The sequence below is a fragment of the Chelonia mydas genome, chromosome 1 (genome assembly GCF_015237465.2).
Source record: "Chelonia mydas isolate rCheMyd1 chromosome 1, rCheMyd1.pri.v2, whole genome shotgun sequence".
Taxonomy (NCBI): domain Eukaryota; kingdom Metazoa; phylum Chordata; order Testudines; family Cheloniidae; genus Chelonia; species Chelonia mydas.
In genome coordinates, this window is record NC_057849.1 from 97,625,483 (window position 1) to 97,642,473 (window position 16,991).

The window sequence follows — 16,991 nt, forward strand, 5'->3', positions numbered from 1 at the left end:
ACGCCAGAAATGTCACCAGAACATGACAAATCAACTCAGTAAACCACTAAAAGTATTAACGCTACAAACGTTCAAACAAAGTCATTGGGTGAAATCCTGAAATTGAAAACAATGGGAGTTTTGTTTGTTTGTTTGTTTGTTAACACTTTAATGGGGTCAGGATTTCACTTTGTGATTAAGGCACTGGGTTGGGAATTGGGAGACATGGGTTTAAATTATTGCCTCTGCCTGTATGACTCTGAATATATAATTTTATCTATTTGTGCCTCAACTTGCCATCTATAAAGTGGTGATAATTATACTTCCATACCTCACAGGGGAATTGTTATGATAAACTCATTCATGTCTGTGAGGCACTCCAATACTATGATGATAGGGACCATAAACCCCAGATACTTCTGACTGCCAATTTTTGTATAGTATTGTTGCTCTTTTTCCTGAAAAGAGGAGGCATGTGCAGGGAGATAATATTAAAGAAAATATGTACCTAACTCCTATACAGTGCTTTTTATCTACACAACTCAATAGTACTTTCCTCTTTTGTCAAGTGCTATATTTTGATTTTAGATATGGAAAACGAGGCACAGAAAAGTGAAGAGACCTGTCCAAGGTCACCTAATAGGCCAATGGCAGAATTGGGACTAGAATTCAAGTTTCCTAAGGTCCCAGTCCAGTGCCCTACCCCTCTCAGACACACGGTTGGATTCTTTCTTGAAGAAAAGTCTGCAGTGTTTTCAGACCCCTTCCCTGGAACTTATGGGTAACTGTTTGCTTACTGAGTATGAGACAAAGACAGGAAGACAGACACTTCCCTGAAAACTCTGACTAGACTGAATGATGGAGGCAAAACCTGAGAATAGTCCCATAGCTATGAATAGGATAGAGTACAGCCTATTTTCCTCAAACACACCAATTTTAACTAGTTGTAAGAGAAATCCTCATTAGGTTTAAAACATTTATATCTAAGCACATTGGAACGGTTGCGAAGAACTGAGGGTACAGCATAGGTCTGTGAAGTTTGGTCCTAGCCTGAGATTTTATTCCCAGTAAGGTTCCAGTGTGAGTGGGGGCAGCTTCTCCCTCACCGCTGCCTTGTTAGGCTGACAAGTGTCGAATGAATCTTGTGATCTTCTTACCAGACAGACAGAGAAGCAGGAGAGGCAAGAAGTGGTGATTTAGGAGGGAACTGCTGCTGGCTCTGGAGTTTGGTGGTGGGTGAAAATTAGCTGCTGGTCAAGAGTTCTGGACTAGATGTTGAGGGGAATGAGTTGGGACCTAGAATGGCCTCTTCTGCACGAGGTGCCCTTTTCAATTGGAAGGTTGCTGTAGCTCTGTTCTGCCTGATCTTCTGTGCTGTGTGCACCATCTTGGGAACCCTCAAACAGGAGAGAGAATATCTCCTACTGAGTGACAAAGCAGGCAAAGGGCTAATTTGAGAGGCCAATCATATGAGAGAGATTTGTGGGCAAATTATCTATTTTTATCCCCCAAAATACTCAGTTAGGCTTACCAAAGGGAGTTCTAGCTCTAATGTACACTAGACTTTGGACACAGAGATTTCTATCTAGGTACTACTATTGCCCCATCTGTGTCTGAGAACCTGAAAACCCATCCGTGCCACATAGTGTCTGAGAACCTGTGAAAGCGTTTCACAAAAGGGTGGTCTGTATCTCTCACTGCAACGGTATCAATTTGGACTCTACCCCAAGCTGCAGAAGTGGGAAAAACCCTCTGTGAGGATAACTGAGCATGCATAGGAAGGAGAAGGATCTATGGTACACTGTGTGGGCAGCAAGTAGTCAAATGACCTAAAGATAAGAAGCCAGATTTAAAAGTTACTCAATTTTGTCTTAACAGAAAAGCCTTACATTGCTATGTGACACAAAAGCCAGGAAATTCAAAATTAAGGCATACTTTATGAGAGCCATCATGCCCCTTACCCTCTCCAGCCAACACTTTATTCAGATAGGTAGCATGTGTACACACATAATGAGGACAGGATAGTGATGATTCAAACTCAGACTCTTGATTTTGTAGAGATTCATGAAATGAAATTATGAGATTTTGGGATAAACTTGTTTTAGTTTTAAATAACATATCCTGCTTTACAAATAAACATAGTCTTACTCTGCCAGAATCCTGGATCATTCTGACGTTTTCTGATCCGAATTTGTCAGAGTAGAGCTTATGTAGTCTCTGGGAAATCTCTGAAAGTGGTGTGAGTTTAGGCTCTTTATAAATATACTCCTTTCCATCTTCATCCTCAAAGAATCCCTGTAAGAAACAAACAATAATTAGAATCCTTAAAGAACAACAGCCAATTGTTACAACATACAGAGTGGTTTATGCTTTTCAAGGCAAACTTAAATGTTCAATGCACGGTTCAAGCAAAAGTAAAAATATCTATCAAAATAAATCCAAGTTAAAAAGGTCCCCTATGAGAAAAAAAGTGAATTATCTACTATAGAATGAGTGCACAGATAATGGAAGCACACAAAATTACAAACTTATGAAAGGATTGTTGTAATTATTTGATGTGCTAACATTAGAAGTTTTGGGATCAAAACTGATTTTTCATATTCTTCCAAAATGAATTGTTTTCATCCCTGTTTCACTTGCCAAAAGATCCATTTCCTTGTCAAAAGGGATTATTTGACTCTCCATTGAATGCTTCAGTAAGAATTTACAAAAAAAGATTGAAAAACAGTTTTACAGGGGTTTTACATACTGGATTGTACAGTACAATGAAACAAAACCACACCTACTCTCTCATTTAAAAATCTTTACATTATATTGAACATAAATATTTGTGTGTTTGCACTAGTTAAACCATCTGTTTTTAAATCTTGGTTGAATCAAATATAGAAGTGCATGGAAGGTGAAACAGGTGACTGCTTTAAAGCAAAAAGCCAAGTTTGAGTTAATGTTTTAAATCAGAATATAAATATTTCTGTCATAAGATGGAACGGACAAAAAGTGAAAGAAACAGAACATACCATGTATAAACACAGGCTACACTGAAAAAAATACCCACATCAAACTAAGCTGAAATGCAGTAATTTTTACTGCATTGCTTGCTTTGTAAGCAGCTACTGTAATTACCTCCACATCTCTTTCACTGTCTGTAAACTGGTATTGCTATAAAGTTATAAAAGACAACAACAGAATAAATTGAAGGTTATATTGCTCAAGGTAGTTTACAATCTCCCCCATTCCCTAAACAGCCTGTCAGCTATCCAAATGAAATCAGTTAACTAAAAACTGGGTTACACACACACAAAAATGTACACAATATTTGGCTACTGTGGCATATTTTACTTATACAAAGACAGTGTATGTGGATGTGAAGCTGTCAAATGCACACAGTCAGCCAGAACTTTTGATTTTGTTTTTTGAAGCATGCAGTGCTGATGTATTGGAAATAGGTGATTTGTTTCTGTAAATGGCACTGAATGTTATTTTTGGAATTACAACAGCTAGAATGCATACAGATCTGAAAAGCAAACTTGCAAACCACACTGCAGCACCGAAGATGGTGCTCAAAAAATTGCTAAGAATTATTATTATGGAGAACTTACCGCTGCCTTAAGATAGTAACAAAAAGAAAGAAAAAGAAAAAGCAGAAAGTTTACTGAGGAAGATAAGGAGGAATTACATGGGATATGACAAATGTATTAAACCAGACAATCATTACTACCAGAACAAATCTATCATGCTTTTTATTTTGCAGTATCAATATAGAAATCAAAGGAAGACTGTGAATCAGGGTATGTTGCAAAATCTTTAATAGTTTTTTGACTGTATTTTATCGTTTGAAAAGTGATATTAAATAATGCTTACCTGTCCAAAGAATGCAACTCTGAAATAAGTGCCAAGGAGTCTCTTCCCTGTATGCATAACTTCTGTTACTTTGCTGTATGCCCGATGAAGTGTGTCATATAGATGAGCTAGTCTCTAAAAAACACCACAGAATTTTGGAATGACAGCACTTAGAAGCAACACTTTCTATTTATTTTAAACATAAAAAAGCACTGTGTTAAGGAGAAAAAGCTCTTTTAGTCACTAACATCAACATTCTAAGAGAAAATGTATTAACAATAACAAACAACACTACCACCACTTAGAACCTATAGCAGCGGAGTTAAAACACTAAGGGCTTGGCTACACTTACATTTTATAGCGCTCTCACTTGCTGGCTCAGGGATGTGAAAAATCACCCCCCTGAACGCAGCAAGTCAGAGAGCTTTAAAGCGCTAGTGTAAACAGGCCCCGAGCGCTAGGAGCCGCGCTCCCAGCACTCGGAGCTAATCCCCTCGTGGAGGTGGAATACCAGGAGCGCTGGGAGAGCTCTCTCCCAGCGCTCGCGCACAACCACACTCGCACTTCAAAGTGCTGCTGTGGGAGTGCTCGCGCGACAGCGCTTTAAAGTTTCCAGTGTAGCCATGCCCTAAGGGCTAGACTGTTATGTTTCTTCTAGTCCTCACTAAAAGACAATGCAGAGAAGGAATCCTTCTCTGTTAGCCTCTTGGGAAGAGGAGTGAGTGAGTGAGTGAGTGAGTGTGAGAGAGAATCAACTACTACCATTGTAGTAGCAGATTACTAACCTCCATATGCTGGCTCAGTTGTTTTGGCTGGCACATTGGGGGATGACATACCCAATGCTTAATACAAAAATGGCCATACTGGATCAGACCAATGATCCATTTAGCCCAGTATCCTGTCCTCCAACAGTGGACAGTGCCAGATGCTTCAAAGGGAATGAACAGAACAGGGAAATTATCACCCTGTCATTATCACCCCCGTCATTCAGTCCCAGCTTCTGGCTTAGGGACACCCAGGGTATGTCTACACTGCATTAAAAACCCATGACTAACAAATGCTAGTGGACTCGGGCTAAGGGGCTGTTTAATTTCGGTGTAGATGTCTGGGCTCTGGGATCCTCCCCTTGCGCAGGGACCCATAGTCAGGGCTTCAGCCCAAGCCTGAATGTCTTCACTACAATAACCCCTTTGCCCACACCCCTTAGCCTGAGTCAGGTAGCATGGATCAGTCACAGGTTTTTAACTGCAGTGTAGATATACCCCCAGAGCCTGGGGATGTGTCCATAACCATCTTGGCTAATAGTCATTGACTGACCTATCCTCCATGAAGTTACCTAATTCTTGTTTGAACTCAGTTATACTTTTGGCCTTCACAACATCCCCTGGCAAGAGTTTCACAGGTTGACTGTGTGTTGTGTAAAGAAGTACATCCCTATTTTAGTTTTAAACTTGTCATCTATTAACTTCATTGGGTAACCCTGATTCACGTGTTATGTGAAAGGGTAAATAAAATTTCCCTATTAACTTTCTCCCCACCATTCATGATTTTATAGACCTCTAGCATATGCTCCCTTAGTCACCTCTTTTCTAAGATGAACAAGCATTTTTAATCTCTCCTCAGATGGAAGCTGTTCTGTACTCCTGATAGTTTTTGTTGCCTTTCTCTGAACCTTTTCCAATTCTAATATACCTTTTTTGAGATGGGACAACCTGCACTGCACACAGCTCCAAATCATTTATGAATATGTTGAACAGCACTGGTTCCAGTACAGATCCTTAGGGGACTCTACCATTTACCCTCTCTCCATTATGAACACCACCATTTATTCCTACACTGTTTCCTACCTTTTAACCAGATTCTGATCCATGAGATGACCTTCCCTCTTATTCGATGACTGTTTAATTTGCTTAAGAGTTTTTGGTGTGGGACCTTGTCAAAGGCTTTCTGAAAGTTCAAGTACACGATATTCACTCGATCACCCTTGTCCACATGTTTACTGACACCATGTTGACTCTTCCCCAGCATATCATGTTTCTCTGTGTGTCTGATAAATTTATCCTTTACTATAGTTTCAATCAATTTGCCTGGTACTGTAGTTAGGCTTACTGGCCCATAGTTGCCAGGAATGTCACTGGAGCCGCTTTTTTAAAACATCACCCATTCCCCTACCCACCTGCTGACAAGAGAAGGTAGGGAAGGAATGAGGGAGGCTGTTCAGACACATAACTCCCCCCTACATCTCTGTGTTAGTGTATAACTGTGGCCATGATCAGGCCCAAACTGACTAGCCAATGATCATGCATCAAGTGACTACAGTACATCCCTCAATATTATCCATATTACATTTTCAATACTATTTAATATTACAGTAATGTAATATCAAATGACTACTGAATAAAGTTTATGAAAAACAATCCTGAAAGTAACAATACTAAATCCTACGAGGCATTAAGCGCCTGGAACTCCAATTGACTTAAATGGTAGTTAAAGATGCTCAGAACTTCTTTGGAGTTGGAATTGTATTTGCCACTGGTTTTCAGTTGGATAAAAAAAATTCTGAAAATAACTTCATTACATTTACTCTTTATTATTATATGCAGGATTATGCATCACCTGCATGTAAGATTGTTTTATGAAAAGCTATCTGTTTTTGTGTACTGATTTTTAATTGGATACACAGTATAAATTCCAATGATGAAAGGCAAATACAAAACCATTTAGTTCTTCAAGGTGTACATGAAGCAGGACCTGTGCAAGTGAAATGCCAAACTTTTTTGGTTATAAATTAAACATGCCACTTTAAATTTGAACAAATATTTCAAATAAAATTGTTCTGATACTGTATTGTTCAGAGATATTTGATACATCATACTGTTACAGATTCAAAAGGCTAGACTGTTTTCACAGACAAATTTTAAAACAGAAGCCTATCAAATACCTCAAAATCCCTCCGTTTTTCATAAATGGGAATTATAAGTTTGTAGATGTCAGCAATCAGTTCATATCGTTCAGCCTTCCAGAGTCCATCTGCACATTGCTCTAACAATTCCATTAGCACATCCTAAAGTTACAAAAAAGTAAAATTTAGTTGTTTTGCACTGTTTTGTTGTGTCTACATTAAAAGAAAACACAAGGAAAATGGCAGTTTGCTGAAAAACAGATTCCCAAAACAAAAATATGTAAAGGCATTGTGTTTTAAGGCAGAGTATTGGTTTAGAAAAATCCAACACAGTAACAAAAAACACAAACACAGTTTTGGATGCGAACATACACACTTTGCATTTACTTTATATAACATATTGTTTTTGAGAATATCATGAACTTCAAAGACAACTCAATGTGAGTACACCTAACAAAGGAACGTGCTTGCCTTATAAGGCTTTTGTTCTGGGAATGTTTATATGCAGTCAAGCAAATAAGTTTTATAATCACTTTTCAGAAGCCTTATTATAAAACAAACTTTCTGTTTCTGAGGTGCTTTTTTATGTTTGGTTTGTGAAAACCATTACTAATAAAAAGCCAACTGGATACAACACTTAAATTTTATCGTTTATATTTAGTTTCTACAAGAACTACCCAATTAATTACATTTTCAGTACAATTACCTGCATTACACTAATAGGTATTCATAAATGTGTACTTATTAATGCACGTTCTGTGAACTTGAATCTGATATACCATGTCTGAGATGAAAAGGTAAATGACAAGAGCAGGAAAGTTTAAGAAACTGAGAAATATGAGGAAGCAGAAATATGTTGGGCATAACATTCCTGGCTTTCTTTCTTTCTTTTTTTTTCTTAACTATCTTTCTTGTTGCAAGAAGATTAGTTAAGGCAAATAGTTTATGCACTTAATTATGGTACCATTTTGTACAAGGTAAGTTTTTCTGTTCTATGTACCACTATAACTCTTAATAGTCCAGCACAACATAGAATAGATATTTCATTCAAAAAAACCCACTATGGATTACTTGTCATTAGAGTGTTCATTTTCCATATATTTTTAATGGAATGTTATTACATTAAAAATCATAAGCAAACTTGAACTACAGTAACTCCTCACTTAACATTGTAGTTATGTTCCTGAAAAATGTGACTAAGTGAAACGATGCAAAGCGAATCCAATTTCCCCATAAGAATTAATGTAAATAAGGAGGGTTAGGTACCAGGGAAATTTTTTTTTTTTGCTAGACAAAAGGCATTATATACATTTTAAACCATTTTAAACAAGCAATTTAATACAGGTATATGTTTTAAACAGAGGAGGTGCCCCTGCCTTACCCCACACAGGCACAGCCCACTGGCACTGGAGGACAATGAGGCAGGCAAGGAGGCTGAAGGTGCTGTAGTCTAGGACAAGCACGTTGCGCAGCAGTGGCAGCTTCCCCTACTCTGCAAGGACCAGGGGCGGGGGGGGGGGGGGGGGGGGGCTCAACCCTCATCCCACCCACTTCCCCCATGCCCACATCCTTGACCTGCCTCTTCTCCCCACCACACCTCCTCCCCCTTTACTTTGCATGCTGCGTCCTCGCTCCTCCCCACTCCCTCCCCTGTCGCCTGAAGGTGGCAAAACAGCTGATTGCCCCGGGCAGGAGGGAGGCCCGCTGAGTCCTCGCTCCTCCCCCCTCCCTCCTGCCCAGGGCAATCAGCTGGCTTGCCATGTTCAGGAGTCAGGGGGAGCCTGCGCGCCAAATCCTCGCTCTTCCCCCCTCCCTCCTTCCTCCAAAACGCCGCAAGCCAGCTGATTGCAGCGGGCAGAAGGCGGGGGAAGGAGCTGATCCGTGGGGTCTGCCAGCGGGCTGGAGACACTGTGGGGGTTTGGAGGGGGGGCACGTAGGAAGGCTGCCAGCTGTGGAGAAAGCAGGCAGCCAAACAACGTAAGAGTGGAGCATTGCACAACTTGAAACGAGCATGTTCCCTAATTGATCAGCAATGTAACAACGAAACAACGTTAACCGGGATGACTTTAAGTGAGGAGTTACTGTATCAGACGAATTCTATCAACTGGAGTATTACACGCACATTTGCAATAGTACAGTGAAGAGAAATTGGACAGAGTGTGGAGAAAAGCTAGAATGATAAAGGGTTTGCAGGAAATGGATTCTGAGGCTAGATTAAGGAAATGTATTGTGTGAAAAATATAGGCTGTAGTGATTTATGACGCGGGTATAAAAGTTAATTCAGGACTTCTAGAATGACAAAAGGGAAATTGTTCCCATAAATTTGCAATGACTATTAGAATTCCAAAGAGAAATAAGAAAAAAAATCAGTTTAAATATTACAATAATGAACCAAGTTCATCTCAGGATTGGAGGAATAGGATCGGGTGCTACTGAAAGGTGAACTGTCAGGCTGGAGGGAGGTTACCAGTGGAGTTCCTCAAGGATCGGTTTTGGGACCAATCTTATTTAATCTTTTTATTACTGACCTCGACACAAAAAGTGGGAGTGTGCTAATAAAGTTTGCGGATGATACAAAGCTGGGAGGTATTGCCAATTTAGAGAAGGACAGGGATATACTACAGGAGGATCTGGATGACCTTGTAAACTGGAGTAATAGTAATAGGATGAAATTTAATAGTGAGAAGTGTAAGGTCATGCATTTAGGGATTAATAACAAGAATTTTAGTTATAAGCTAGGGACGCATCAATTAGAAGTAATGGAGGAGGAAAAGGACCTTGGGGTATTGGTTGATCATAGGATGACTATGAGCTGCCAATGTGATATGGCCGTGAAAAAAGCTAATGCGGTCTTGGGATGCACCAGGAGAGGTATTTCCCAGTAGGGATAAGGAGGTTTTAGTACCGTTATACAAGGCACTGGTGAGACCTCACCTGGAATACTGTGTGCATTTCTGGTCTCCCATGTTTAAGAAGGATGAATTCAAACTGGAACAGGTACAGAAAAGGGCTATTAGGATGGTCCGAGGAATGGAAAACTTGTCTTATGAAAGGAGACTCAGGGAGTTTGGCTTGTTTAGCCTAACTAAAAGAAAGTTGAGGGGAGATATGATTGCTCTCTATAAATATATCAGAGGGATTAATACCGGAGAGGGAGAGGAATTATTTAAGCTCAGTACCAATGTGGACACAAGAACAAATGGTTATAAACTGGCCACCAGGAAATTTAGACTAGAAATTAGACGAAAGTTTCTAACCATCAGAGGAGTGAAGTTTTGGAATAGCCTTGCAAGGGAAGCAGTGGGGGCAAAAGATCTATCTGGCTTTAAGATTAAACTTGATAAGTTTATGGAGGAGATGGTATGATGGGATAATACGGTTTTGGTAATTAAATATGCATGGTAAATAGGCCCAATGGCCTGTGATGGGATATTAGATGGGGTGGGATCTGAGTTACCCAGGAAAGAATTTTCTGTAGTATCTGGCTGATGAATCTTGCCCACATGCTCAGGGTTTAGCTGATCACCATATTTGGGGTCGGGAAGGAATTTTCCTCCAGGGCAGATTGGAAGAGGCCCTGGAGGTTTTTTGCCTTCCTCTGTAGCATGGGGCACGGGTCACTTGCTGGAGGATTCTCTGCTCCTTGAAGTCTTTAAACTACGATTTGAGGACTTCAATAGCACAGATATAGGTGTGAGGTTTTTTTGCAGGAGTGGTGGGTGAGATTCTGTGGCCTGCGTTGTGCAGGAGGTCAGACTAGATGATCATAATGGTCCCTTCTGACCTAAATATCTATGGATCTATGAATAAGTAAAATATTTTATGTGGCCATATTAGAAATTACATTTGTTTCATATGAATTAACAGAGTTACAGACACCAGCAGATTTAACCAAGTATACAAAATTGTTACATAAGTAAAATGTTAACATAATATTAGCCTTGTATACAACCTTTATTTGTTAGCACAAAATTATGGCCAATGTATTTTATCTCAGTAAGTGGTATTTACATGAACTATTTTTCATTCTAAGCAGTTTCCATAGTTGCGGTAAGATTTGGCAATCATTTAAAATTTTTCTTTCATTTGCTTTGTTCGGGTCACCATTTAATGTTTAGAAGTACTGTGTCTATAGTTTGCATGCATTTCAATACATTAAAGAGAAACTAGTTTCATAATATGGTAACTTTTTTGACTATATATTCTTTCTCTCATCCTGTTTTGCTTTTCCATTCCATTGGTCATCTGTAGACTACTAGACTAGTGGACTATAGAATTTAAAAAGGGAGAGACGAAATTTTAAAATGGTGAAAGTATTCACCTCTCCTCACCCAGTTCTGATGTATTTGTTATTCCAAATTAGGCTATATATATACATACATATATATATATATATATATTTTAAAGAAATTATATATAGAATGCATTGTTGGGCCTGACACAGGTCACTGTAGGGCATAAAATCATCTTTGCTCTCTTCTTCTCTCTAGCTGTGCCTTCTGTGCTCTGCCTTGTTGGAGGAAGAACACAGAATTACCTAAGGCATTTAACAGGGGCATGATCAGGACCATAATCTTTAATTTTCTATCTGTAGACATCAGGATACGTGATTGTGCAAGAGCTGATTTACAACTTTAGCACTTTAACTGTGTTGCTTGATGTAGCATAGTCTTTCTTCTACCGTGTACTGAGGTATGTAATGAAGTTCAAGTGCTGCATTTTTTGTGGACAGCATGGTGGGGCTGCAGTGTTTATTCCTCTTATAATGTGGCTTAAAGTACACTGTACAATGGTAACCACACTTTTTTATCTTCCACTTATTTTTATATGACTTGACACTATGAACTTGTATATTACTATTTAACTATTCTAGGAAATCGGAAGTACTTATCCCTTCAGTGCTTATGGAAAATTATACATTTGGGTTTTTTGAAGGTTTTTCACATGGTTAATTCAGAGATTCTAAATGCACATTTGCGGCTATAATGTAATATCAGTTACAGCTAATTGCTAGGTATGAATATACTATATTCACAAATACCTTTGTCCATTTTAATCGATAATAAATTTGTTTTGTTAAAGCGCAAATACATTTCAAAATTATACTGTATGCAGCTCAATTACAGTAGCATTGTTACCATATCTCCAGCTGTTTATTCTGCAGAGTCTCATCCTAAAACAGTTGAGCTGTTATTATTTATATTATCGTTGCACCTAGGAGTTCCAGTCATGGACCAGAACCTTCTTGTGCCAAAAGCTGCACTGTGGCATGCATGCAGCTGCTCAAGTAGAATGACTCTCCTTAGAACATCCCTGAACTGACTGTCCATAAGGAAGTCAATTGCCTTACTGGACTGAATTCAATAGTGCCTGTATGAAGTATAACCAAGACATTTCTATCTTCTTAATAGAAAAGAGGGTGACCTGAAGGGAAAAAAAAATGGTTTCTAAAGACCACACTATAACTTGCTTAGATGGGGTCTTCAGTAGCTAGTCATCCAAGTAAAAGGAGAACAGCTTGTTAGTCAGCAGGCTAGTAGTATTAAAGAGTATTAACATTATTTACAACTGATACTATGCTCAGCACTATACAAGAACAAAGATAAAGGTGGTTCCTGCCCCAAAGATCTTAGAAGCTTAAAAGACTGACAAAAAGAAGTGATACATAAGAAAAGTCACATGATGGAATAACAGACATTCATTATTATTGATGAGTTCATTACTTGTGATCTAGCTGTGCTTTTGGTGATGGGGAAGGGGACACTGTTTTTGGATGCTCCAGAGGTGAAACAGAAACATTTGATTATTTCCCCTCCTTAAAATGAAATTGTAGGTTACACCGTTCAAGATATTTGTAAAAGCTTATCACCTGACTACTGCTACATTTATTCTAGACTGGTCTAATTTTTCCTCAATTAAGTATGTTAAGATGCTCCTCCCCATCGCTCCTTTACATGTACACTTAGGTACTTTATAACCCCCTCAGTTCTATCATTTTGTGATAATCTTGTGAACTATAGACCTTGTTAAAGGTTTATTTATGTCCGAGAGATGAAACGGGCAAAACCACATTCAAATATGACTGATAAAGAATAGCCTTATGCCATAAGTTCAGTTATCTCTCAATGTTGCTTGTTTCCATGCTTCTTGTTTGTGCTTCCGAGATAAAAGAAAGTATTAGAGTTCATATTAATACATACATTAAAATCACTAAACCATATAATTTACTGTTATCCTCAAATTCTAACTTCATTTTTATAATCATATTTGTTGGATTTCTATTGCTTGTCAGATGCTCAAAACTAAACAAGCATCGCTACTATACAGTATGTTATGTTTACCTGTGAAAAATATAACTATCAGAAACTGCTTACAGTACAAGATCACTGACTTTCTTAAACATGCCACCACAAAGTCACACTGGGCAAAGAAACTCTGGTCTTAACTTGTAATTTTTCTTCTCTGAAACAGTATGTTAATCTTGAACATATGGGTGGATCTGCTCTCCAACAGGGAACTTGAAGGCATTACTGATGACTTCCAGCGGGAGGCACTAGAACTCACCCACCAACTGCTCCTCAAAACAATTTACTTGACTAATTACAGGTGAGACCCTACCAATTTCACAGCTGTGAAAAACGTGTCACGGACTGTGAAATAAGACCTTCCTTGTGAACTCTGATCTCCCCCTTGCTGCTGGACTGGGGAGGGACAGGACTTGTCCTTCCCTTGCATGGCAGCTCTAGGGGGTGGGGATGGGAGATCAGACCCACCTCTGAGTGCCTCCCCCTTCTGCAGGAAGCTACAGTGCTGGAGGAGGCTTATTGATGTGGGTCCGAACTCCCCCTGCTGCCAGAAAAGGGACCCCCTACGGTTACAAAACCGTTAAATTTCAGATGTAAACATCTGAAAAGGTGAAACTGACCAATTTAAAAATCCTCTGGCTGTGAAATTGATCAATATGGACTTTGAATTTGGTTGGGATAAGTAACACCATAAGGAGCTGGTTAAAAACAACCAATTCCTTTTAATAATACAAACCCCTCAGTGCTTTCATTTAACTGCATTATTTTCTTCTCAGAACCTTACTGTTTCAGAGAATGGAAAATTTTGGTACATGCTCATTTTCTTTTCTGTGAAGATCTCCACTAGTTCTTCACGTCTGTGTTGTCTGTCTACAGTGGATCCAGAGGCAGCTGAAAATGTTGCTTAGAAAGCAGTCTGCTGTACCAAACTCATTCCTGCTGCCATCTGAATGAGTACTTCCAAAATGATATAATAAACTTCTTTAGATTAATTTCAGCATAAACCTTCCTTCTTTCTTCCTTCTTCCTTCCTGCATCCGATGAAGTGAGCTGTAGCTCACGAAAGCTCATGCTCAAATAAATTGGTTAGTCTCTAAGGTGCCACAAGTACTCCTTTTCTCTAGCAGAAGAGTCCAACTGTTCTGAATTCGAAAGACCACTCTGCGGGCCCACAGTCAATAGTGTCGTTTCCTGCAAGAGAGGTGCTGAGTGCCCCTGCATGGGACCCACACCGCTAGCGCTGTCAGTCTCGGCTGCTCTCACCGTGGGCAAGTGCTGTCTATCAGTCTTCTTGTGCTGCTTATGTGGCACCAGTGAATGCGAGTGGTGCCATGTTACCGCCATGGGTTTTGGCACTGGGGAGTGACAGTGTCGAGGGTCTCTATGCATATTGTCCTTCCTCGGTGCCGTAGCTTCTCTAACGGAGACCGGAGTGCTCCACACAAAGGTGTCGGTGCCACGTCCTGCTGGCCTGGGGCCAGCTCGGGACAGAGGGCTGCGTCCATGAGGAGCTGCTTGAGCCCTAAGTCCCTTTCCTTTTTCGTTCTCGGGCAGAACCCTTGGCAGATCTTGCAGCCATCCGTTTGATGTGCCTCCCCCAGACACTTTAGGCAGGCGTCATGGGGCTTGCCCCGTGGCATGGGCTTGTGGGCTTGTGGAAGGTTCCGCATGGTTTAAACCCTTGGGATCGAGGCATGGCTGCGAACCCCAAGAGGGGAAGGAACTGGGGTGGGGGGAACCCCCAACTCCAACTACTAAAACAAACACTAACTATTTAACTATTTACAGGCTGACAAAACAGAGATACTAAGGGAAACACTTGCCGAAGCAAGAGAGACACTCAGCTCCAATGACCACCACTGGCCGTAAGAAGGAACTCAAGAGGCGGCGGGTCAGAAGGAACATATACACACCGCCATAAAGGTGAGTTGGCTCCAGAGGGTTCCACAGCTGACCGGACGGACACCACTAGGGGAAAAACCTTCTGACGACTGTACACGTGGTGCACACACACCTATGTGGAATCGACATGAGCAAGCACTGGAAGAAGCACAGATACTTCCTTGAGTGGGATCTCTTAGCTCTGTGCCACCTGTTTAAACAGTTCTTGGAACTGCTTAAAATCATCAGCAGCAGTGGGAGGTGGGGGCATTTTGGCTTCATCTGGTGACGATGAGGAATTATGTGCTTTTGATGTCGTGTCCTGCTCTGTGCCCTCCTCCCTCTTGTCCCGTTTCATGTTGGACTTCAGAAGTATCTGGTATGGAGAATGGTGGTGGTTATCTTATCCTACTTCTATGTGGGGTGGGAGGTTGGTTATAAGCCCTGTAGGCTGCCCCTGAGTCCCAGTGTGACCATTGCATGGGGAAGGGCATGGCTGGGCATATCCATGGCTGTCCATACCAAGGCTGCATATCTTGTCCATATTGGGCCGTTGATCACACAGGTCCCAAAGATGATCTGGTTTCAACTGGTGAAGAGTGGTGTGAGGGGGCGACACCCTCTTTGTGCTCATCGTCCTTGTTGCTAGAGAATGGTGGGGCGTTGGGTGAGGCTGATTGTTCAGGTGTTGTATGCTCCAGGGAGCCATCGGTGCCAAAGAGTGGAGAGACTGGTATGGTGGACACCAGGATGTCTCTATGGTTTAGTAAATAGTGTGGTGCTGGCGGTTTCGTGCCATTGCTAACAGTGCCAGTGTTTTTGATGGTACTGTGGGTGGTGCCGAGGCTTTGTAACTTGATTTGGTTGGTGCTGTTGGTGCCATCTTTGCCCTCTCTGCTGGTGCCGATGAAACTGTCGGCATGGGTAGTGGTTGCATAGCCACCTGTGACAGCTTTGGTGCCGTTTCTTTCACTGGTGTTGTTGGTGCTTCAGAGGAGGTGGTAGGTTTAGACATGCTTCTAGACTCCTTATCTTTACTATAGGACTCGACAGAGGTCCCGGTGCCTTGAAGGTGCATACCCTTGGAGTGGTTGGCACCGAAGACAGAAACCTGGCAGGAAACCGTTTCTTTTTTGTTGGCTCTCTCTGTGGTGAGGTTGTAGCTCTTTTCCTCAAGCTTTTTGAGGAATGAGCCTTGTCTTTCGCTGAGGTTGAGGTACCCAGGGATCGCCCTGGAGAAGGGGTCTGTTGTCCGGGGTCTGAGGCCAGGCAGAGAGATTTCTCCATAAGTATGAACTTCAGGTGTAGGTCTTGATTCCCCCTGGTTTTGGTCTTCAAGTTGCTACAGTGAGTGCACTTCTGGGGAATATGCAACTCACCAAGGCAGCCGATGCAGAGGGAATGTCCGTCTGAGATGGGCATAGTGTTTCAGCACAAGCCACATCTTTTAAAACCTGGGGAACCAGGCATAGTTGAGTGCGGTTTTAAATAATATTTTTTTTTTTGTAAATAACTAACTAAGACTAATACTAACTATATACTGAAACAAACTATTTCTAACTATGTTTTCTAGATCTGACCCTGGCTGATGGGACCCCACTATGGAGCTCCACTTTTGGGTGAGCACGGTTGAGGTTGGGGCACGGGCACTCTAGATGAGGCACCAATGGCACCACAAGACAGCCACTGTGCATGCATAATCCAGATGGACACTGATGCTGAAATTCTCTGCTCTACGCTGCAGGTATGCACCGACTCCTGAGGTGGAGCACCCCCAGGGACATCACTCGGAGAAGAATATATATATATTGAGAGAGAGAGAGAGACAGACTCAGACCTGAAGGATATAAGAGAGTAGTAGAAGGCAGGTATATCAGTCTCAGAAGGAGCAGGTCCCTATTCTCTGGATAGCCAAACAAAGGCTACTCCAGGCCAATCAAGACACCTGACGCCAATTAACCAGTTAAGGTTGTTAGGCTAATGCCAGCACCTGACCCCAATTAACTGGCAAAGGGTCAGTTAAGGCCATTAGGCTAATGGAGACAGCTGGAACCAATCAAGGTCTCACTCATACTGCTCAAAAG

General features: G+C 41.1%; 1 protein-coding gene across 22 annotated transcripts in view; it reads right to left on the reverse strand.

Annotated features, from left to right (window-relative positions):
- Positions 1–16,991, reverse strand: part of DOCK9 (dedicator of cytokinesis 9) — a 322,440-nt gene that overhangs the window by 15,373 nt on the left and 290,076 nt on the right. For 12 of the 22 annotated variants that reach the window (XM_037896327.2, XM_037896254.2, XM_037896231.2 and 9 more), the window contains 5 exons: positions 6,761–6,883; positions 3,841–3,954; positions 3,579–3,584; positions 3,103–3,138; positions 2,128–2,274 (listed from right to left, as the gene is read on the reverse strand). In XM_037896327.2, coding sequence (XP_037752255.1) covers positions 2,128–2,274; positions 3,103–3,138; positions 3,579–3,584; positions 3,841–3,954; positions 6,761–6,883 — 426 coding nt within the window. The remainder of the gene's footprint in view (positions 1–2,127; positions 2,275–3,102; positions 3,139–3,578; positions 3,585–3,840; positions 3,955–6,760; positions 6,884–16,991) is intronic. The other 10 variants (XM_037896349.2, XM_037896295.2, XM_037896247.2 and 7 more) reach the window with 2 other exon arrangements.